Genomic DNA, 22796 nt, shown 5'->3' on the forward strand with positions numbered 1-22796 from the left:
TAACAAAAAGGGAAATCATGATCAATATCTCAGATAGGGAGGCCTCCTTTTAACATAAACTGAACTTACTGAATAATACAACAACTTAGCGGGCTTTTTTGTCATTTACAAGTTTCAGCGACTTACTCCAAAGTTCTGCAGCATGGGTTAGTTAGTGATGGGGTTCTTGTGGCACAACTCCAAAAGAAGAGCTGGCTCTTTTGGGTCCCAAATGGCTCTAAATTTAAAAACAAACAAACATCTGTAGCCTCATATTTTATCTTTAATTGGCAAATATGAATGCTTTGTGTTTTGATAAACCCTTTTGCATTAAAATCAAATGCCTCAGCTTAGATGGGCTGATTCGGTTTCTCCTCTTAGTTAGTATCTGCTTCTTCTTTAAACTGCAGCCAGATGCTGCTTCATTTACAGTTGTCAGTCATATGAGTTTTTGCGATGCACTTGCACCGTCTCACTCACTGACTAAGGGGTAATGACATGAGAAGCAACCCTGAACCACAACACTTTTTCCAGTTTAAAAAAAATGAAATATAAAGTTCACAGATTAAAAAAAACAAAACTGTAAAAATTGATACTTCATTTCATGTTGCAGGATCAAATATGAAAATATCAATATCTGATTGGATTAAATTGGTTTTCTCACTCATAGTCTTAGAGAGACCAAGACTAGTCTTCCCTGCACCTTCTTCACATATGATGGGAGGCCAACTGTGTAGATAGTTGTTAAGCTCTGAGGTTGTTTACCATAACACCAGGATCTTGTCCTGCTTCAGACAGGCTGTAAATACACTGGGGTCAGCATCCACTGACCCCACTCTGTGATGTTATATGGCCTACCACTTTGGGAATGACAGCAAAATAATTCAGGATCACAGACCACTGTTTAGCACAGTCCTCAATAATAATTATATAATTACTATATAACATCTGTCTTTCTTTTAGACCAATGACTGTCCAATAACTCCAGGGGTAACAGAAAATGAAAAGAGAAAATATTCAATAAGTGATCCTTGCTTATATCCAAGATCAAAGAAGACAGCCAGATTGCTTTGAGAGGTGAAAGCACAACTGAGAAAACCTCGTGGGTTTTTGTTTCCATTGTATGTTAAAATAAAATAATAAATTTTGTCCAAATCAAATAGATGAGGCACATGTAATAGAAAAAAAGAATATAAGTTTAATACAACGTGCAACAATATATACACATTAACCGCATATCAAATATTACAAAAAGAACAGTGATCACACGAACACATTAAATGTATTCTGCAAAGTAAAACCCCTCACTAATGTTTACAAAAAAAGCGGGGGGAATGAAAAAGCTTCTGGTTTCATTGGATGCCGTTTGTTTTAAGTCAACGTGTGAAAAGGAACCAAACCTCAACTCTCCACATTGTAGCATACAATTAGAAAACCTTTAATATAACAGTTGTAATTTAAACTAAATCAAAATGAAACAAATGTATTTCTGTTATAGGATTAAGAATTACAGATTATCCACCCCACGGATCCTCCGGGCTAGCTGAATGTCACGAGGGAATACAGTGACTCTCTTGGCGTGGATGGCACACAGGTTGGCATCTGAAAATATCAAGACGAGAAAAGCCTCTGCAGCCTGGGAGGACAAGAATGTAGAAAAGTTTGATTGGCAAGCTTTACTATGGCTTAATAGGAATATGTAATAATTACACAATATACACAATAAATAATTACATTATTTAGTTAACAAAAAGAAAGCCAAACAACACCAGCGACAAACTTGGAGAGCAATTGTTGCTGTTCAGAAGTGGGTTTATAAAAAGAGTTGTAAGGCCATTTCTAAAACAAGTCCATCAATGTACAGTGAAAAATATTATTCAGAAATGGGAAACATTCAAGGCAGTCACTAATCTTACCAGGAAATTTAACCCAAGGTCAGACTATGTAATGCTTCGAGAAACTATAAAAAACCCAGAGAGCTACATTTCACTCTTAAAAAAAGCTCCTAAAATCCTCAGTTACAGTTAGCACGTTACGTTTGAAAAAGACTGGACAACCGCATATCAGGACAAACACCTTATACCAAACAAAAGTATAACATGTAACTTTTTGCCAAAAGTATTGAACAAAGGCTGTGAATACTTATGTACATGTTTTTGTTTTTATTTTTAATAAATTTGCAAGAATTCTAAGCAAAAATTGTTCACTTTTTCATTATGAGATGTTGTGTATAATATTTTGAGGTAAAAAATGAATTCAATCCATTTTGGAATCAGGCTCAAACATGATAAAACTGTAACAAGTGAAGCACTGTGAATACTTTTCTGTCACAGTCACCTGTGTGAAAAGGGTACATAAGCTATCAACTGATCCCCACCTAATGGCAGTATGGCGATCTAAATGGCCTTATTTAAGGCAAAAAAACCCCAAAACAAACAAAAAAAACCCCAAAACAAACAAAAAAAACAAACAAACACTGCACACCATCACACTTGTAATTCTAGGTAAATGTATCAAATAGACAAGTGAACATTACAAGTGTCCACAATTCATCAAAAGGCTAATGGAGATGGCGTCTTACCTCTTGGAGGGCCAGAAGAGCATAAACCTGCCATCGAAGCCTTTCTCTAGAAAAGCTTTGGCACACCTCATGAACCTAAATCAAAAGGAAGAACCAACATCTTTTTAAGAAACAGAGGCTTCAGTCACATAGAAACCCCCCCCCCCCCACACACACACACACACACAACAAACACACAAAAAACCCTCTAGACAGTGATGCTTTTTCAACACCAACTATATGAGTATGTAACTGATTTGTTAAAAAAACAAACAAACAAACAAACAAAAAAAACACAACTGCACATGAACTCAGAAATGTTGGCACATGTCTGCCGTAGCAGTATCCCCTGAATGAGATGGTGGCCACCAGAGGTGATTACAGCTGTCAAGCTGAAGAAGGAGCACTGTTCGGACTTTGTTTGCCTGCCGGACTCCAGAGACAGCTGACAGGTCCTGACATCCCAAGCAGAGTCCAGCTCTGGTAGTAGCTGAAGCAAAAACTTGGGTGTGAGAGAAGTTCCCTGCCTGATCTTTGTGTTAACACTATTATTGCTAGCTCTTTAAAGGTGAAAAATTAGATTGCAGACACAAGCGGCAAATATGATCTTTTTTCAAAATGTGGCTGGGTTTTCAGGCTTTAGAGTTCAGTAATTTGATTTGGTTCAGAGTAGAGCCGCTGATCCTCCACGACGAAAGAAGCCAGCTGACGCAAGCGCCTCCCAGATAAAGTATTCTTACTGGGCAGCCCAAAACCTCTGCTTTCATAGAGGCGCTCACATTTCCTACTGATCAGTAAATCAAGTGCATTTGATTAGTAACACCTGGCTGTTACTTTGTGCATAGGCCAACAATACTGGACCTGGTGAAATGTGGCTGGTATTGGACAGCACCACAGGCCCTGGTGTAATGTGGATTGCCTTAACAGGGAAAGTAAGTTCACCATTACTTCTTCCAGTTTTTTCGCAGGACTCTATGCGGTCCTGCATCATATGTACAGTCCTTCATTTGACTGTATGCATTATGCAGTTAATTTATTTTTTATTTAATAACTATTTTTTGTGCCTGCAGGTCATTGAGAGAATCGACTCTGATGGCACCAAATGCCCGAATCCTAGTCCTAGATCAGCCCCAAAGAGGACAAGACTAAAATTCCCTCGTGTCCTTCAAAGAGATTATAGACATTGAATTGTACAAAAGAATCAGCTCCTTTTATCTTGGTTCTTTTTGCTGCCAGTTTCAGCCTCAATTCTGTGAACACAGTAAAGATTATTTACATGCTATCATCGTGAGGATGGAGACATAGATTTTGTACCGGACAAGTAGATATCTATAATGGTTATTAACATTAAGACCCGAGTTAAGAGACAGAATATATGAGCATATTTGTAATTACTGTAGTTTCTCTTTCTCGTACTTCCAACAATTAAAAGGCATTGAAAAAAAAGAACACTTCTATTGATTCAACTATAAAAATAAATAAATAAATAAATGAATAAATAAATAAAGACTCCCAGTGGGTAAAAAGTGACTTTATCTGTGTCTGGTCTGCTGTTGTCAGACTCACCAAACGGGCAAAGGGCGCCTTTCTAAGGAGGAGATCTGTGCTTTTCTGGTACTTGCGGATCTCCATCAAAGCTCTGGTTCCTGGTCGAAATTTCCTCTTCTTGGGGGAAACAGGAGGCTGTCCTAAATCCACAAATACATTTTGTTAGCAAGCCAATTAAGTAAAATCTTTGATAATCAAATAAGCCTTTGATTTTAAGTGCTGAAAAGTGTGTGTGTGTGTGTGTGTGTGGGGGGGGGGGGGGGGGGGGGGGGGGGAGAGAGAGAGAGCGGTCTTGCTCTCACACACACACACAAAATAGATTAAAAGTTACTCTAACCTGGAACTCCACTGCGACTTGGGGATGTTACACTGGAGGTCCTTTGGGCTGTTACACTGGAGGTCCTTTGGGCTGGCACTTGGGGGCGCCGTTGAGGGGTTTTACCCTTCCGACGGCTGGCAGATAAATTATGACGCATTGCTACAAATGTACAGGCACAATTACAAAGGGAATAACACCAAGGTCACAATTTAACTATATCAGATTAGGGACATTACTAGAGGCACAAAAAAACAAAAAACAAAGAACAAACTTTCAAGTTTCCTTTTCAGTCAGTAACTGTACTTATTATTTTATCAGACAAGGTAAGCAGTTATTTTGTTTTCATTTTATTTAAACTTTATTTATCCAGGTAAATAAAGGTATAGAGGGAGGTATAGATTCACCCTCTCTTCTGATAAAACAGCTTAAAAGGCCTAGAAAAGATCATCAGATTACAGAAGAAAATGCTCGGTAGATTGATTTTGTCTCAAATGCATTCAAAGTAAAAGGGGAAGTGTGGCTTACTTCAAATCACAGATCATTAGAAACATCAAGCTACCTTGACACATGAGAAGCAGCTCTTGTTTGCAAAGGTACTCATGCCAGTGGAATACGTCATTTTATAACTGCTTGAATGAGAAGGGAAAGCAGGACATGTGCCAATCTTATCCAAGTGTGTCAAGTCTTTTTTCCCCCCAGACACCAACTACTTCAGCTCCATCTTCAAAAATTACTTTCTCAAGAATACACCAACAGTCAAAAGTCATTTAATGTTTTTTGTTCCTAGGATCTGCTGGAGCCATTTGCCTAGCCTAGCCTGGAGTTCACTGCTCAGATTACCACTGTTACCCTCATCGTCCACATCTTCTCGAGTTCTTCTCTCAGCCCTCAGTACCTCTCCAGCAAGTTCCTTCTTCCTGATGTTGCTGTCATTCAGTATAGCTACATCTACCACTATGGCTGTCTTCCTCTGCTATGTACAGTTGGTTAGCCATCACTAGTTTGTCCGTCTGTATCTGGAAATCCCATGGGATCTTAGCTTGGTCATTCTCGACCACACTAGGGTGGTCATTTTAACCTCGGGACTTGAGTTTAAAAGATGTTCCTGTATAATATGGGTGCCTGCTAGCATTTGCACCCTGCTGTTATGTGCTGAATTGTCTCAGGGGTATCTTTACACAGCCTAAACATGGGTTCTTGCCTGGTGTGACAGACCCCTGCCTCTATGGATCTTGTACTCAAAATTAAAAGCCTTGGTAATGTTCACTTCACAGCTAGTTGCTAGCCCATACAGACCTTTGCACATCAGTGGTTCCTTCCTACATTGAGAATCCAAAGCATACATAGCTAAAGGACATCTTATAGCTTAAACGTGTACTGCACACCTGGCAGTTGGCTTGAATCCTGGTCAAATCACATTCACACCATAAACAAACCAGGAGTTCATTTGGAAACGTACAGAGACCACCTTCTCCAAAGGGTCTCTGTGGGATTACGGTGTTCACACTTGCACAAATGAACTGCAACAATTGGGAAAACAAAACAGAGTTCCATTTAAATGGACTGAATAACCCATCTGTGAAAGTACCCTAACAAATTAGTCACAAAGAATATCCTTAGAATGCATCACAAACCAAATTTTAAAAAATGGATATAATCCATTTTGGATAAAAAGCTGTTATACCATAAAATGAGGACAAAGTTATAGTTTTAAGTGGCATTGTTGTCATGCTCTGCACTGTCCCCCTTTTCTAATCTGACACAATTTCTTGTTTCTTATACAGTCTACAACATGCAATTCTGAGATCTTCTCTGGTACCTTCATTCAAGCAACTGTTTCAAATTACATTTTAGAAAAACAGAAAATTATGACACGGGCATTATAAATAAAGCCTAATATAACTATGCTGGGATGCTATGTCATATTCCTGCGAAGAATCACAGCGTTTTAAAACTACTGTATACAAGGAAATTGACAAGTTGCAGTCGCTAAAATACAAGCTACGCTATATAGCTAATACATAGTGTTGCTATAATATGAGCAAACAAATTTTACTAAAATATAGAGAAAGCTAGAGATAAGACCACCTTGATATAAAATATTTGATCTATTCGATCGAACCATTGGGTCCTGTTGCAAAAACTCGTTCGGAAATGGCAATAAAAAGGTAGTGAGGATTAACAATTTCAAATGGGTGACTAACTGACATCAAATTATCCACAAGAAATTGCACGGGGAAAAAGTATGAATGCCTTGTACAATATTTAGAGCAACATTACTCGGTTTCCACAGAGACGTCTGCTAAGGTCACACATGAAGCTTAAAAATAATAACGTGTTTAGTTTTTATTATTATTATAATTATTATTTCCCCACAAAATAAAAGTTTCATGCACGACTCGTACGGCCAAATGGAACAGAAGGTCCTTGCTTTGCAGATTGTTTATCTAAATGACATGTTCTAGGAGCTATTACACGTGAACAACAACACATTCACCCTTGAAAATGTTTCATTAGAAAAGTAAAATAATAGTACACGTACCTGTTGGGTTCAACACCACTTCTCAACTTGAAATACTCGAAGCCGATATAACTACCCGAAAAGCTACAAACGCCACACACTCCAGACTGAAATTCAAATAACGCCCCCCGCTGGCTCAGCCAATCAGCTTTGATCCAGCTTGCGGGCCAGATTCTTCTTCGTCTTTTCCCGTTTCACGTATGGCTCACAACTTGCGACACACGCCTGCTGGCCTCTACTGTTTATATCCAAGTTCCGTTTGAAACTTACTGAAATGTTACCACTATAAAGCTATTCGGTAATTTTTGTTCATTGCCATTTTAGGCTAGTTAATCCAAGATGAGCAAGGTTTTGAAATTGTTGTCCAGCCGCTCACAAGTCTTTAATCAGTCTCTAAACTCTTCTGGTGTGCATAATACCAGTAAAAGAGATGTATATCTTTTATTAAAATAAAGGTAAAAATAAAATAAAATTCTTGCAGTGGTAAAGATTGAGTCGTCATACTGGTTTTGAGCTGTCCCTCTTATACTTGCCTACCAGATGTTTTCCATACAGGACAAGCCCTGTCTTAACTATTTGATACTCAAAAATTAAAGAAAACCTTTATTCTTCTTTTATAAACTATGCTCTTAGAATCAGAAAGTATGTACACAGTTTCTGCATTTAGATTTTGTTCCTTTCATTTTTGTACTGGAATCAATTTTCCAAGTATTCTGCTCAGTTTCTTTACCTAAATTATTCATTACAGAAGTGTAATCTGAAAGTGGGTGTTGTTGGGCAATTTGTATTCTTTTCTCATGACACAGCATTTGTTGCCAAGTGATCTACAAACTTGTCCCCCTGTAAACTGCATGTGGTGATGCATAAAAAAGCCATCTCACTACCTGCTTAGTAATATCTGTGTGATAAAGCTCTAAAATTGTATCCGTTTGGGACTTGGATTTTATTTCTCTTAAAATAGTTAAAGCTATTGTCGACCACTAAAATAATAATTCCTGTGTGTTTGCTGTGAATACCCTTACTGTGATCTGATCTTCCATGTACTTTTTCAGGATTCATTAAATGTTGCTCACCCACTTTTTGGATCCTTTGGTGGATATGTGTAAATCAGTGAGTGTGCATTGTCTGGAGCTCTTTAGAGATAACCCTTTGGAAGCTATTGTTAAAAGACAGAGAAGTGTGTGACATAATACTCTTCAAATTATTCAATAAATAATCAAATATATACTATAAAGCATAATGCTGTGACATTATAAAGCTCAGCAATTAGCAATGCATGAAAATAAGATTTTATTGTGTTTTCACAGACCAGTAGGTCACCAAAAGTGATTTTTAATAAATTCCTTAATAATTCTTTAGACAACGGATCATGTTCTGCTATATATAGATTTTTTTTTTAGTAAGAAAAAGAAATAGTTACCATCTTCCAGTATTTTTCAGCAGTAGTCACTAAATAAATTTGCGAACACTAATCATTTAACAAGGTTTTTTTTATTCATCCTATTCTACTGAATACATTTTATTCTAGCTGAAAAATGCTGCTGAATTTCATTCAGTGTCCATAATCTGAACAGATTCATTGACCACATCCAGGGACAGGGGTGTCACAGTTTTGGTCAGGACAGCGGTGGTCCCAGTCTTATACCTGTACTGCCCTTCTCTGAAAAGAAAAGACAGAGAGAGAGAGAAAATGTAATGCATTAGATTTATCTAATTGGATTTGGATTAGATATTTCCTAAAGAAGAAAAACTGTCAGGTCAGTTTCAGATTTATCCACACATTCATGCCTATATTAAGCAGAATTTAGTGATCATATTAGTCTTTTTGTCCTTTATGAAAATGCCCATGTGAGTGCTCTGATTATGTGACCAGCAGATTAACAAACGAAAAAACACAAATTAACAGTGTAATAGAATAATGGCTCACCTTTTTCCCTTCGTTGTGGGCTTGTCATAGCCACGCAAATATTCCACTCCAGCTTCAGTGATGACACACAAGTCGACGTTACTGCCTGAACCCAGGTCACAGAAAATCCCTGCAGCGATGGCATCTCGTACTAGCTGCTTCGCCTCTTCCAACTGAAGACATGTTATTAAATTTCATTCAATTTATATGTCTTTCCGATTCTGTGGACATTATTACTTCAATTTGTTTATTCTTAAAGATTTGACTCTTTATTTAATTACCTACAGTATGTCATAAGAGGGAACATGACAATGCCTTACCTCCATATTTGGTTTGAACCTGTCCTCAAATACAGAGACAGCAGCTGCTGCTCCAGATCCTAAAATCAGAGCCAAACATTGTTATTATTACTATTACTGTCACTGTCTGTTGCTAGGCAAAAGTATTTTCATTCAACTGTATGTTAATAATGATAATTTATGACTGAAAGTTGGAATGCTGTATGAAGTATTAAAAAAACAGGATGCAACGAGCTGAAAAAATGATTTGTATAAACTAAGAACATGTATAATTTTAAGAAATATATTATAATTTTTAATGGAGCAACACATCACAAAATGATAGATTCAGAATGCAGTTTAGCATCGTCTTGCTGAAATATGCAAGACCTTTAAAAAACATCATCTGGATGGCGCTTTCCAGATGTGCAAACTACCAATCCCATCAGAGATGCAGCCTTTATAAACAAGATAGATAGAATAATGTTTTTCAAACATGTAAATATATGTAAAATAACAAGAGATAAGAAAAACTTAAAAACATCAAGTTTTCATGAATATCTCTATGTCTACACAATGTTTATGCTCATAAAGGAGTAGGGTGAAGTTTACACTTTTTCTGTTCCTTCCGCCTTATTTCAAATTCCATTATTTACAAATCAATATTCACAATTCGACATTATATGATCCACACATGTTTGACTGTATACAAGTCTAGACTCATATACAACACATAAACATACACACACACAAAAATTTCAGCTTGTAAACCAAAACACTCTTGCCTCAGTCTATGACTTTGAGGACAAGGCTTCAACAGAACACAATGAGAGGAAATTTCCTATATTCACGCAATTTATCATTTATTAAACAATCACATGAATTTTTGTATTGATGTCTTTTTCTTAACTTCATTTGTACAGGAGTTCCACACACTAACTGTTGTGACTGTAATGCTGTGACATTTTACATTAGTCCTAACTGCTTGCTGAACATAAGGATTCTTCCCAGGTTATGAGTATTTGGTCTTATCTGGAAAAAGTTCTGAATGTTGTGTGGCAAAGTTTACTTGCTGCTTTGTACATTGTACGGTTCTGAGGTCACCCAAATCCTTAAATCTGAGAATATTCAGTTTAATAAAAAGTGGATTTGATGGTTCTCTTGAGGTGGTTTTATTTATTATCCTTATTGCTCTTTTTTGCAGAATTGGATGGGTGTGTGCTTTATGTGTGTTTCCCCACACGTCCACACAATATGTCATGTACGGGAGTATCATAGAACAATAAAGAGTATATAATGCATTTGATTTATACGATCCTTAACCTTGTAGAGAATTGCCAGAGAATTGCCATGTTATTTATTGTCAGTTTACTATTGGTAGAATATGTGTGATTCCCAAATATTATGAATTTTGTTCTACTCAGGTTCAATATTAATTTATTATAGTCAAACCAGGTCTTCAGATTATTTAGTTCATTTTCTAGTTCATTCAGAAGTTGTTCCAAGTTACTTCCACGGCACAGTAATTTTGTATCGTCTGCAAATAATATTATTTTCAAAGACTTTGAAATTGCACACATCTCATTAATGTACAATATGAAAAGCAGTGGCCCCAAAACTGACAGCATATTCTTTGATTTCAATAGCAGTTGTTACTGTATCTATAAACTTCATTAACGTATGTGTTGTGGTGCTTTTGCATCTAATCTGCTATTCATTGTTTTTTGTGATAAACTCATACAATCTATTTTAAAAAATATTTTTCCAGTATCTTAGAGAACTGTGGTATTAAAGAGATGGGCTGATGGTTTGCGAGAATATGTTTATCTCCAGCTTTATATATTGGAACTAACTTTGCAATTTTCATCTCAGGGAATACACCATTCTGTTATGACAGATTACAAATGTAGGTAAATGGTTTCACAATACATCCAATAATACCTTTATTTCAATTTATAACAATGCCATCACAGTCAGTTAGTTAATTTTTTGGAGTTAAAGGATGTAGCTACATAAATAATTTCCTCTTCATCTACTCCCCTTATAAACATTGAGTTTGCTACATTAATAGTTTTAGTTTTAGGAGCATGTCCAGCTTTTACAATTCCTTAAGCCAAGACAGGATCAAAATCAAGAAAAAAGTCATTAAAACCATTTGCAATTTCTTTTATGTCACTGATCATTGTATTTTGTATTTGCAAGTTATTTTGATATTCTAATCCCTTAGTTCCTTTATTTACAATGTTATTTAGTATTGTCCACATGTTTTTCATGTTATTCTTATTTTCATCTAAAACTTTACTGTAGTCATTTCTTTTGCTGCTTCTTATAATTTTTATCAATTTATTCTTATACCTCTTATAAGTTTGTTCAGCTTCTATTGTTCTTTAAAAAAATAAAATAAAATTATACAACAGAGTTTTCAAATGCCACATCTTGAACATAGATGTTACTCCAGTCTTGGCTGTTGAGGCGGCAAATTGCTTCTTGTGTTTTATGTCTAATTAATTTCTTATTAGGTTCACATCTGTTAATCCTGGCATAGTTCTGTAATGTTGCAAAAACTGGTAGATGGTAACATATGTCATTTATTATTAATCCACTTAAAACATTCCTGCCAACAGCATTAGTGAAAATATTATCGATAAGTGTAGAAGTTATCGGTTATTCAGGCTATTCTTGTTGGACGGGAGATTGAGGGATAAAGACATAATGCTAGACATTGTATGTGTGATGGCTGCACTTACAGCCACACAGTGGTAATGGCCACCATATTAGCGTAAAGGCTTATACATAACACTGCATTCACATTTGTCTTTAAATATAGGAATTAATTTACAGGACAATGAATAACTGGTTTTGGTTTAGAATTAATTAACATATCCACATAACACTGCATTCTAAAATAAGTGCGCACATTTTAGTTTTAGTTAAGTATGATTAATCTTTGATTTTTGAGTTACCTTAGTTGCAGCTGCTCCAGTCCCTTGATTGAGGAGCCAAGAGGTGGAAAAGGGGCGGAGCAAGCCTTGATGGAAAACTGCAAATTTGCTCATTCCATAACTCGGGACCATGGGGGGGAATTGGAGTTCGTTATGTTAGTTTCAGTTAGGTTTTTTGTGTGTTAAACATGTAGTTTATACTGTGATGAGCTATTCAAGGTCTTCACAGTTTTATGAGGAACAAACACTGACCTGACTCATTTAAACATTAAAGAGGAACCTAAAGGGATGAATCTGTTTTATGTCTATACATATAAAAGACAGAAAACATACCAAAGAACCTATTTTAAATTGTATCATTAAGAACTTTGTTACTACCAGCCTGCAGTTTATACAGGATCACCCCAAGCAAGTCACCCCAAGGCTGTTTTTTATTGTGAGGTAAAGACCCTACAGTATTAGAAAGAAAGGAATTGGTGAGGAGTTTTAAAAAATATATATATATATATTTAACAGGAACAGGAACAAAAGCCCAGCAGAACCAGGCTCAAGGAGGTGCAGTTATGTGCTGAGGTCATTTGAGGTAAGGGGGAAAGGAAGAGAACAGAGAGAGGAAGAACACAAAAGGCAAACTACAGGAGAAGCCAGAGTTTATTAATTGCTAATGATTAAATACAGTGGTGGTGTATAAATACACAAGAGAGTGAAAGGAGATGAGTGAAGAAGAAATGCTTAAGCCTATTGCAGCATTACTAAAGGAGGATTTAGGGTCACCTGATCGAGCTCTAATATTAGGTTTTGTCGAAAATGAGAGTTTTGAACCTAATCTTAAAAGTAAAGAGGGTTACTGTCTCACGAATCCAAAATGGGAGCTACTCCATTCATACTGGCAGCTCCTCAAATGAGCCCTCCCAGCAAGTAAAATTATTAAATTTGGAATGAAGAGAATGAATTGGTGCTTCAGGACTGCTTTGATGCTACAAACTGGAGTGTGTTTAAGACTGCTGCCCTGAGAGAGCACAGTTCTGTGAATTTAGAGGAATAGCCAGTATGCATCAGTGGTTACCACTGATGCATACTGGCTTCCCTGGTTACCATCAGAGAAGCCAAGAGCCAGTACAGACTGAAGCTGGAAGGATATTACAACAACTCAGATTCCAGATTCATGTGGCAGGGCCTGCAATACATCATTGATTTCCAGCAGAGGAAAAGCAGGGTCACAGTCAGCTGCAACACATTACCAGACGAGCCGAATGAGCTCTACGCTGGCTTCGACACCTTCAACACCAACCAACACGGAGGCATTCTATCAGCAGAGGCGGCACAGAGCTCTTTGAGGGTCTGCTCTTCAGAGCTGGCTGATGTTTTTACAGACATTTTCAATTTGTCCGTCACCCAGTCAGCTGTGCCTACATGCTTCAAGTCCGCCACCATAGTGCCCTTTCCCCAAGAGAAACAACATAACCTGCTTGAATGACTATTGCCCCATCGCACTCACTTCAGTTGTGCTTTGAGAGGATAGTCATGACCCATATCAAAGAAGCCATCCCAGACACATTACACCCTCTGCAATTTGCATATCAGAAGAATCGTTCTACTGAAGACACTGTTAATGCAGTCATCCACACAGCCCTCTCACACCTCAAAAATAAGGACACCTATGTTTGAATGCTGTTTATAGACCTTAGTTTAGCATTGAACACTGTCATCCCAAACAGACTGGTGTGAAAGCTCTCTACTTTTTGACTGACACCCCCCCTCTGAAGCTGGGTCCTGGACTTCCTCACAGGCAGACATCAGACACAAACCAAGTACTCCCCAAGGCTGTGTTCTCAGTGTTCTCTGTGTTCTCAGTTCACTCCTGTACACCCTCTTCACCTACGACTGTGTCCTCTCCCAGCAACACCTAAGTTCGCTGACAGCACAACCTTCATCAGGCTCACTGGTGAAGAGGAGACTGCTGGTATTCTCAGCTGGTATTCTGGTGCCTGGAAAATAGTCTCTCCTTAAATGCTGAGAAGGGTATGATGATTATTATTACAATTATTATTGTTGTCTGGGTCTACTTTGCTAGCGAGAGACAGAGAGTTGTTGAAAGGCTGCTCCAACAGAAATTATTGTTTCGGAGAAAAACACGAACACAGTGTACAGTCGAGTCTTAATGGCTTACTTACAACTGGGCTACACTGCCCATGAGGCTACATTCTTTAGAGCTATGCCTGTAACATTCTGCCTATTGCCTTCATATTAAATAATTTTTTGAACAATAATTTTTAAAAATATTTCTTCACGTCATTATGCGGGCCGCAAGTAGAGGTGACATGGGCCGCAATTTTGAGACCCAGGCATTAGAGCCTCTTAATGCGTGTTTTCTTTAGGGTTCCACCGGCGTGGAATTACCAAAAATAGAGAGGGCATAGCCTAACATATGAAACAGGAAAAGACCGCCGTGTAATCCCGTTATTTCAACAATGTAACTGTATTCTGAATACCACCTTTTTAAATGGTAACTGTAACGGAATACAGTTACTCATATTTTGTATTTTAAATTCAAACATGTATTCCGTTACTCCCCAACTCTGTTGACTGATTATTGACCCGAGGATGAGGAGAGGCCAGCACACCGCACTATACATCAACGGGACTCAGGTGGAGAGGGTGAAGACCTTCTAATTCCTCTACAGGTGCACAGTGGAGAGTATCCCGACAAACTCCATCATAGTATGGGAACAGCACCACTCAGGACAGGAAAGCTCTCCAGCGTGTCATTAAACGGCACAATTCATCTGTGGAGTACCCTTCCCACCACTACAGGACATTTACAACACTTGGGTCAGGAAAAGGGCACACAACATCATCAAGCACCGCACCACCCCACAGCACACATTGTTCTCACTCCTGCCATCTGGCAAATGCTACAGGAGTGTGAAAGCAAGGACAACCAGACTAACAAACAGTTTCAATCCAAAGGCTATCAGGCTACTGAATTACTGACTTATGACCTGTAATTTGCAATTTTGTACAGTTGTATACAACATAACACAACTTCAGACACTATCAACATTTTAATACCACATACTCTGTATATATTACCACTGTGACAGTGTTGCAACTACTTGCAATTTAAATTCTGACTACACCTACACATAAGCTACAAGTGCTACAAACTTGTACTTGTTTTACTTTATTTATTATTTTCAATGCTATATTCTATGCTCAGAGTTAAGTTTAGTCTTTATTTTTATTTTTATTTTATGTTTGTTTTTATTTAGTTGTGTGAAGGGAACCTACAAAGTAAGAATTCCATTGCTCTGCTTAACCACTTGAATCTCTTGAATCTTTCACAGGAGTTGGGCCTAGAAGCTGAAGGCTCTGTTACCCATTCTATTTTTGAAAACTATAGAATATGGCAAAATGGTAAATTGTTATTGTACATGTACAACGAAATTGTGTACAGTGAGGAACTACACTAAGCCTACAGTATAAGTGTTGTGTTGGGATAGTAAGGTAGTATCAAGTCTCTAAGATATGAGTTTTGGAATATACTTCCAGAAGCTTGGAGAGCATGAAAGCTACTTAAAGACATTACAAGAAAGCTTGCCTAAGAGAGGTCAGATTGTGTTGTAAAATAAAGGTGGTCATCCCAAATATTAACTTTAAGCTTGTTAGACTTGTGCAGGGGCAGCATTGTTGCCGTACAACAAGAAGGTCCACGGCAACTCCAGCATCTGGGCCTTTCTGTCTGGAGTCTGCATGCAGTTTGAATCAATGCGAGTTCTCTCTGGGTAATATCTCCCACAGTGCAAACACATGCAGTTAGTGGGGTTAGGTTAATTGGTAATTCTAAATCGCCTGTAGGTGTGTATGGTATATGAGTGTGAATGGTTGTCTGTCTCTGCCTGTAAGCACTGCAAAAGACTAGCAACCTGTCCACGGTGTACCCAGCCTCTTGTACTATGGCGGCTGAGATAAATTCCAGCCCCGCAAGATAGATAGATGGATGGGTGGAATTGTCCAAACTCTACATTTCCCTTATATACTGTACTTGCATATGTATTTGCACATTTCAAAATTACCGTTTCTATTTGCTACTTTCATAGCAAAATAAAAAGCAATAACAGGTGCCTCAAGACTTTTGCACAGTACTGTTTTTATCATAAAGTAGTAAAACATCTCAGTTTAGGCATTTGGTATGTTTATAATATGTTATATGGTCAATAAAATATTAATTTATGAGATTTGCAAACTGCTGGATTCTGTCTGTGAAGGTTCTCAGTCATCCAGGTCATCGTAGTCTAAAGAGCTTGGAAAGAAAAGCATCTGGACTTGTTTAAGTTGCTTGAAGACGTTGCACCTCTGTCTGCCATCTATAATCCAGTTTTGAGAACCCTTCCTAGATGCCTTAACGCCCACTCACATCCTGGGCCATCTAACCTCAGGAAATCACATGATAGGATGGGGCCAGGTTTCACAATGAGCTCACCCGAAACTCTGGCTGATTGTGACCCACACCTGTTTTCACACCTCGGCTCATATGATTAGGTAGAGGATCATCAGGGGGTCCTTTGTCCCTCTTTGGGGGGGAAACTCCCACTGGGTTTATATCTGGGACTCTCCACCATTTGACCCTTAGAACCGAAGAAGCTACTCAGATGAGAGGTGAAACGTCTTCAAGCAACTTAAACAAGTCCAGAGGCTTTTCTTTCCAAGCTCCGTAGACTGGTGGATTCTGTTTTTTTGTTGATGTTTTAAACCAAGTTCCAACTTTTAAAATTATTTGATTTTTCTTCTAGAAAACTCTTAGACACCTGCCACAGCATTCTGCACATATAGTAGACAGTACCCTAAACATATACATACCCATGGTGAGAAAAGGCAGTTTGTCATAAGAGCCATGAGGGTAAACACTGTACAGGTGAGCTCCAGTCACATCAACTCCTCCAACAATCAGAGATGACCCCACGTGACCCTGGTACCTGACAAATCAAACAGATGGCATTACCACAACATCCAGCTTTTTTTGTTAGAGGAATACGGAGCACATCCTCCAAAATGTGCACATGTGAATAAGCAACAAAACAAAAACAATAGAGTACAGAGACAATGAGGGTACACGAATGCTTATCGCTCCAGCAAGCCCTAGTTCAGAAGCTAATGATAGAAAATTATCCAATTTAAATTTTAGTAAAATAATAGTGTGTAACCCTTGTTTATTTTCCCATAATAAGTTAGCTTTACCCAACCATAGCAGCTCTATGCCCGACAATTTGAATATTGCTTGTTTAGCATCCAACTATTAGTTACTTATGCTCTATTGCTCTCACCTGAACAGCATTTGTTTGAGCTGTCTGGTAACCATAGCAACAAGTGGGGGTCGCCCAGTGTTGAGCATGTGAAGTTCCACATTGGATGACATGATTTGTGTAGTTATCTCTGCATCTGCAGCAACACCAGCTCCACAGCAGCTACAAAACATACAAAAAAATTGTTAGACAAGTCAAACAATAACCCGTTTGACGAACATGGCATAAGTATCTCTGCTTAGCCTTTGACGCATAAAGAAAAAAAGCCACATTTTTGTACTTTTGTACATTTTTATGCATTTTTTAATTTCTTTTGTTTTGGAGATACATGGCAGAACGGTATACCATGTATTGCCTCAAGTCTTATTATCCCTCTCTGTTTTTATTCTTCTTTGTCTCTTTGTTTTTTGTGTTTTTAAGAGAGAAGGAGAGAGATCTGAAGAAAGTAAATAAGCCATATAGTTGCTGAATCTGTCCTCATTTTGAAAATTAAGTCTGTCCTCCGAAGTAGACCCTTGCCTCAGCAAGTATAAGTGTCAGTATAACAATGCATCCATAGTGTCTATAGCTGTCCATGTGTATGACACCCAGGAAGGTGCCAGTTTGCTCTGATGATGTGTGGTGCATCTCCTGCCCTGGAACTGGAGAAGCATCAGACAAAGGGCACCAGGAGACAAGGAGGAGGAGACATGAGAACTAAGGAGGCATTGGCCAAGTCAGGAACTGAAAAGTCATCAGCAATTTTAAAGAAAAAAATTAAATGTTAGCAATAGTATTTGCATTCTAGCTATTGGAATGTTTTTCTCTGAAGAGAGAATGATGGCAGAATCAGCACTAGACGAGCAGATAGGGGCCACAAGAGGTAGACTTTGGAATGTGACCATTTAGTTTGTAAGCTGATTCAGGCAGATGGCTGGCTGATGGGCCATACTGGTTTAAATCTTGACATCAGGAAAGAAATCAAGAAACTGAATGAAATGAAGCTGGCATGCTAGGAGCCTTGCCGCCATCGGGGGTCTTGTTTTCTAGTGAGAGCTATCTTCAAAGTGAGTGAGGAGTCAATTCGACTTGTCCTGTAAAATTAATGAGTAAACTTACTAGATTTTTGGAGCAATGTAGTGAATTTTCATGCAGTTTTTGTCAGCCACAACCATGTCATCTGTAGCTCTGGTATCTGCTCCCAAGATGACTCCATCCTAACACCACAAAAAGGAAATATAAAAGTTAACACACTTTAAATGATAATTCAGCTTCCTAGTGTATTACTAGTGTTGTCCAACCACTGATGATTAATCCAAACCTTGTATACAATTCCAGCAATGGTGGTGCCTGTCTTCCTGGCATTAGGAGCTTTGTAACCAGCCTGAGACAAATTAGACTCCAGCACGGCATTCCTGGTAATGACACGGCAGAGAAAAGGGAAGACAGAGAGCCTCATATTAGTGTGAAATCGCTAATCTTTTTTTTTTTGTTTGTTCCGCCATTAATGTCGTAAAGCCGTTTTTGTAAACGCTGTTAAATCCAGTTTGTGTACCTGCGGCTGTTCTCAAAAGAGAAACCTCCCGGCTGAAGCGCAAAGGAATTCAGACTGTGCAGCATATTAGGTGCTGATTCTAAAGTAAAAGACTAAAAATCAAAGAAAACCCTTGTCGCGGTGCGTCAGTTTGTGTAGGTGCTTCTCAGAAGTTTTCGCTTTTACTTTCACTTCTCAGAACAAGTCCCGCCTTACCCGCTGTAAAAAAATATCCACATCCGTCTGACATTTGCTCTTTTCTCTTATCTGTTCTCGTTGTTTATTGTTATTCGTTCTAAACAATTATTCATTTCCATGAAAAATGTGTTCAAAGAATAGTAAAGATATATGAGTTTTGTTAATTTGTTAATACGAATAATCTCATAAACCACTAAAATTAACTTCTGAATTACATTGGTAATGTTTCTTTGCAGTGTATTAAACGTTACCTGCAAAGATGGAACCTGCTCCCGGAGGCTTAAACTGGCTTAAAGTGGCAGTTTAAGTGAGGCATCAGGATGAAACCTTTAGTCTGGGTTTAGTCTTTTTCTCCTCGCTTTTTTTTTTTTTTTTTTTAAATGTTAAGGCCTAGACATCTATTGTAGACTATCTTTTCACCATTAGTGGTCAAGAACTGAACTGGAATTCAAAAAATAAAATAGCGTTATGGCACCTTCAGTAGGTTATTAAATCTGTCAGTTTAACTGTCTAAGATATTTTTTAATGTACTGCAGGCTGGCGACAATAACAAACGGACATCAGTCTCCTTACACCCTAAACATATCCCTTTTTTTCTCCTCGTGTCATGGCGCAGATGTTTACGTTGGGCTTGTAACATAGTTAAAAAGGTTCAAGTAGCCTTTTTGTTTGTACTGATACATAAAGAAAGTTCTGCCAACAAAATAAAAATAAATAAATAAATACAGCTAAATAGGACAATGTCACCATCTAGTGTCAAAAGTCATCCCGCACTGACTAGAAATGGCAAATGACTGTGGATAATCCTCAGCGTGATGAAGGATTAACGTTAGTGGTGTGATACGATGTTGGTATTCGCCCTAAACCAGGGCCAGGGTCATTACTGCCAATGCCAATACTGATATAGATACTTTTAAATTCAATTCAATTCACTTTTATTTATACTGGTTGATTGGTGCTGCGGCACTGATGCGGATGCTGTACCAGTATGTTGTGGTGAAGAAAAAGCGCTTATGTATGGAAAGATTTTCACGGACACAATACATACTCAACTCTACTGCTCCAGCCACAGATGCATTTTCCTTACAAATGTGGGGCCATTTAAGGAGACATAAACAGGCTTTAAACAGTGTGAGATTTACTGGGAACAAGCATTGTTACAACAAGGAAATCATCAACCAAACATAAGTGTCTAAAATTTTTGTACTAAGTTTATTTGGCCAATCTGCACAGCTTTATGTTGTGTCACATATATCATTTCAGAAAGGGCTCTGTAATACACTTGAAATGGGCCACACGTTGGAACAGAGAGTAGCAATGTGGCTCTGAAACAAGTATTAGTAGAGAAATACTTAAATATATCTTTTGATATATGTACAGCGGTGCCACTGAAGCAGATAAGGATGCTCAGCTCACAGCTGACTCACAGTTCAAGATGAAGGCAAACATAGAGAATCAAGGCTGAGATGGTTTGGACATGTACAGAGGATGTTGAAGGTTGAGCTGCAAGGTGCGAGTAGAAAAAGAAGACAGAAGAAGAGGAGGTTAGGGTGAGTGTGAGACCTAACAGGACCTAAACTTAATTAGTAAAAAAAAAATCTTGATCAGTCGGTTTATTTGTTTATTTATTTTTGCATGAAGAAATTAATGATAGTTTGCTACCTACTACAGACACATGGCTGTCTGTGATGACACCTCAAAGGAGATGTTTCTTTTTTGTCTGTTGTTTTTTTCCAGCCTTGTGTCTGTTGTGTTTGTTGGTGTCAATTTTGTCTGTCATATCATTGTTTTTCTGCTCAGTTTCTGTATGTTATTCTTTCCAGAAGAAAATTGATGGTTTCTTACTCCACCTCTACCTTTGAAATGAAGTGATGGTTAAAGCTCTTCCTATTGTCTTTGTAAATTGGCAGCAGATTTGGCAGCTAATGCTTCCCAAATGATTAGGGAAGACTAGCTTCACTACCTAAAGAATTACAATTCTCTGAGAATGTATATGCCCCCTTCCTGATTTCTGACATTTTTGCCTTGTTTTGAGATCTTTTAGCCTAATGTTGTTCATGAGACTAAAATCATCTCACTGTGGTAATGTAAATATAATATGGCCAATATTATATGTATTGTCAGATTATCATGATATAACAGCAGTGAGCTTGAACTCTGGGTCAAAGATTCAAGTTGCAGTTATTTATATTTCCTATTACCGTAAATCTTCACTCAAAGACAAGTATCTGTGACAGTATAGATGTATTATATATAAGAGACAAATATTGTTTGTTTAATATGTTGGCATTACTAAATTTGGCTCAATGCTTACATACATGTGTAAAAAGAAAATGTACGAGCTGTGAAAACTGTTTCTGACAAAATGAAGAGTAGACTGATATATTAAATATTCCTTTATTGTGTGAGAAAATCAGACCATGTCATAACTGCTTTAAGTCATACAGAATAGATATCAGAGCCTTAAACAGGATGACTTCTGCTAAATCGCTGCAGGGCACTGAAGCTGGTTTTATGCATAAAACCGGAATAGTGTACGGGGAAGGCCAAGTTTGCGGCCTACAGGAAGCGGTGTCTGAAAAGGGCTGGGAAAATCATCAAAGACCCCAGTCACCCACCACATGGACTCTTCACCCTCCTGCCCTCTGGGAGGCGCTACAGGAGCCTCCGGACTAAGACCACCAGGTACCGGAACAGCTTCTTCCCCACAGCTGTCAGACTCCTGAACTCTGCCTCCTGACATCTGACCCACGTTAACACATGGACTGAACATACACACACCCACAATGGACAACCGTACCCTCAAACACACAATAATAACATGGACTGAACCACCACTCACAACCACTAGCACTTTATATAGCCTCTGTAGGAATTATATCTCACTTATCTTAACTGCACTACTGTATAGCTCTGTGTAAATAATCATTCTGTACATTCGATAATTTTTAACCCTACAACTGTTTACAACTTCCATAGTTCCCATTTCTGTATAGCTGTATATCTCAGATTTCTGTAAAGTTATTTATTTCATATTCTGTATAGTTTTTCATATTTATATCCTGTTCATATCCTGTACATAGCTTGTACTCACTACAGCCTGTACATACTTATAGTTATAGAATATTCACAACATACTTCATACCGTGTACATTATAACATACCATAATAGACCCATTTCTGTAATATACTCACATATCTATATTATTGCTAATATATATTGTAATATATCTATATCACTAAAGCACTTCTGGATGGATGCAAACTGCATTTCGTTGCCCTGTACCTGTGCATGTGCAATGACAATAAAGTTGAATTCTATTCTATTCTATTCTATTCTAAATGGGTCAAACTGGGCAGAAAGTACACAAACACATAACATCCTCATAGAATATGATGTAACATATAGATCAACTTACCTCAGAATATATAAAGCATATAAACAATTACAGCAATATGATGCAACAAACACAGCAGTGCTACTAATCCAAAATACTCAAAGCTTCATAGAACTGAAACAAACATTTGTTATTCTGCTGCTGATACATACTTTAGGTTTCTGAATATTAAACTTGTTTCTGCCTTTCATAGTGTGTAACTTGAAGGCCCTGAGTACTTTCTCCCACACTGAAAACACTGGAATGATAACATTATTTGAACATTACCTAATAAGACTGATTCAGGGCAGACAATTAGTTATGTTAAACTTTTCTAGTAGTCCTTCACAAA

At 37.9% G+C, this 22796-nt stretch overlaps 2 protein-coding genes across 2 annotated transcripts; both read right to left on the reverse strand.

Annotated features, from left to right (window-relative positions):
- Positions 1–1154: 1154 nt before the first annotated feature.
- On the reverse strand, positions 1155–7089 carry cenpa (histone H3-like centromeric protein A). Its single transcript, XM_026172858.2, has 5 exons — positions 6949–7089; positions 4425–4565; positions 4106–4227; positions 2561–2635; positions 1155–1615 (listed from the first exon to the last, which is right to left on the reverse strand). Exons 2-5 carry the CDS (start codon positions 4561–4563, stop codon positions 1487–1489), a joined length of 465 nt encoding a protein of 154 aa, XP_026028643.1. The 5' UTR covers positions 4564–4565; positions 6949–7089; the 3' UTR covers positions 1155–1486.
- A 1310-nt stretch (positions 7090–8399) lies between these two features.
- Positions 8400–19092, reverse strand: psmb10 (proteasome 20S subunit beta 10). Its single transcript, XM_026172859.2, has 8 exons — positions 18891–19092; positions 18657–18750; positions 18455–18552; positions 17378–17518; positions 16914–17029; positions 9154–9212; positions 8855–9006; positions 8400–8587 (listed from the first exon to the last, which is right to left on the reverse strand). The coding sequence occupies exons 1-8, from the start codon at positions 18953–18955 to the stop codon at positions 8476–8478; spliced, it is 837 nt and encodes a 278-aa protein (XP_026028644.1). The 5' UTR covers positions 18956–19092; the 3' UTR covers positions 8400–8475.
- Positions 19093–22796: the final 3704 nt, after the last annotated feature.

The sequence above is a fragment of the Astatotilapia calliptera genome, chromosome 7, assembly GCF_964374335.1.
Source record: "Astatotilapia calliptera chromosome 7, fAstCal68.1, whole genome shotgun sequence".
Lineage (NCBI taxonomy): Eukaryota > Metazoa > Chordata > Actinopteri > Cichliformes > Cichlidae > Astatotilapia > Astatotilapia calliptera.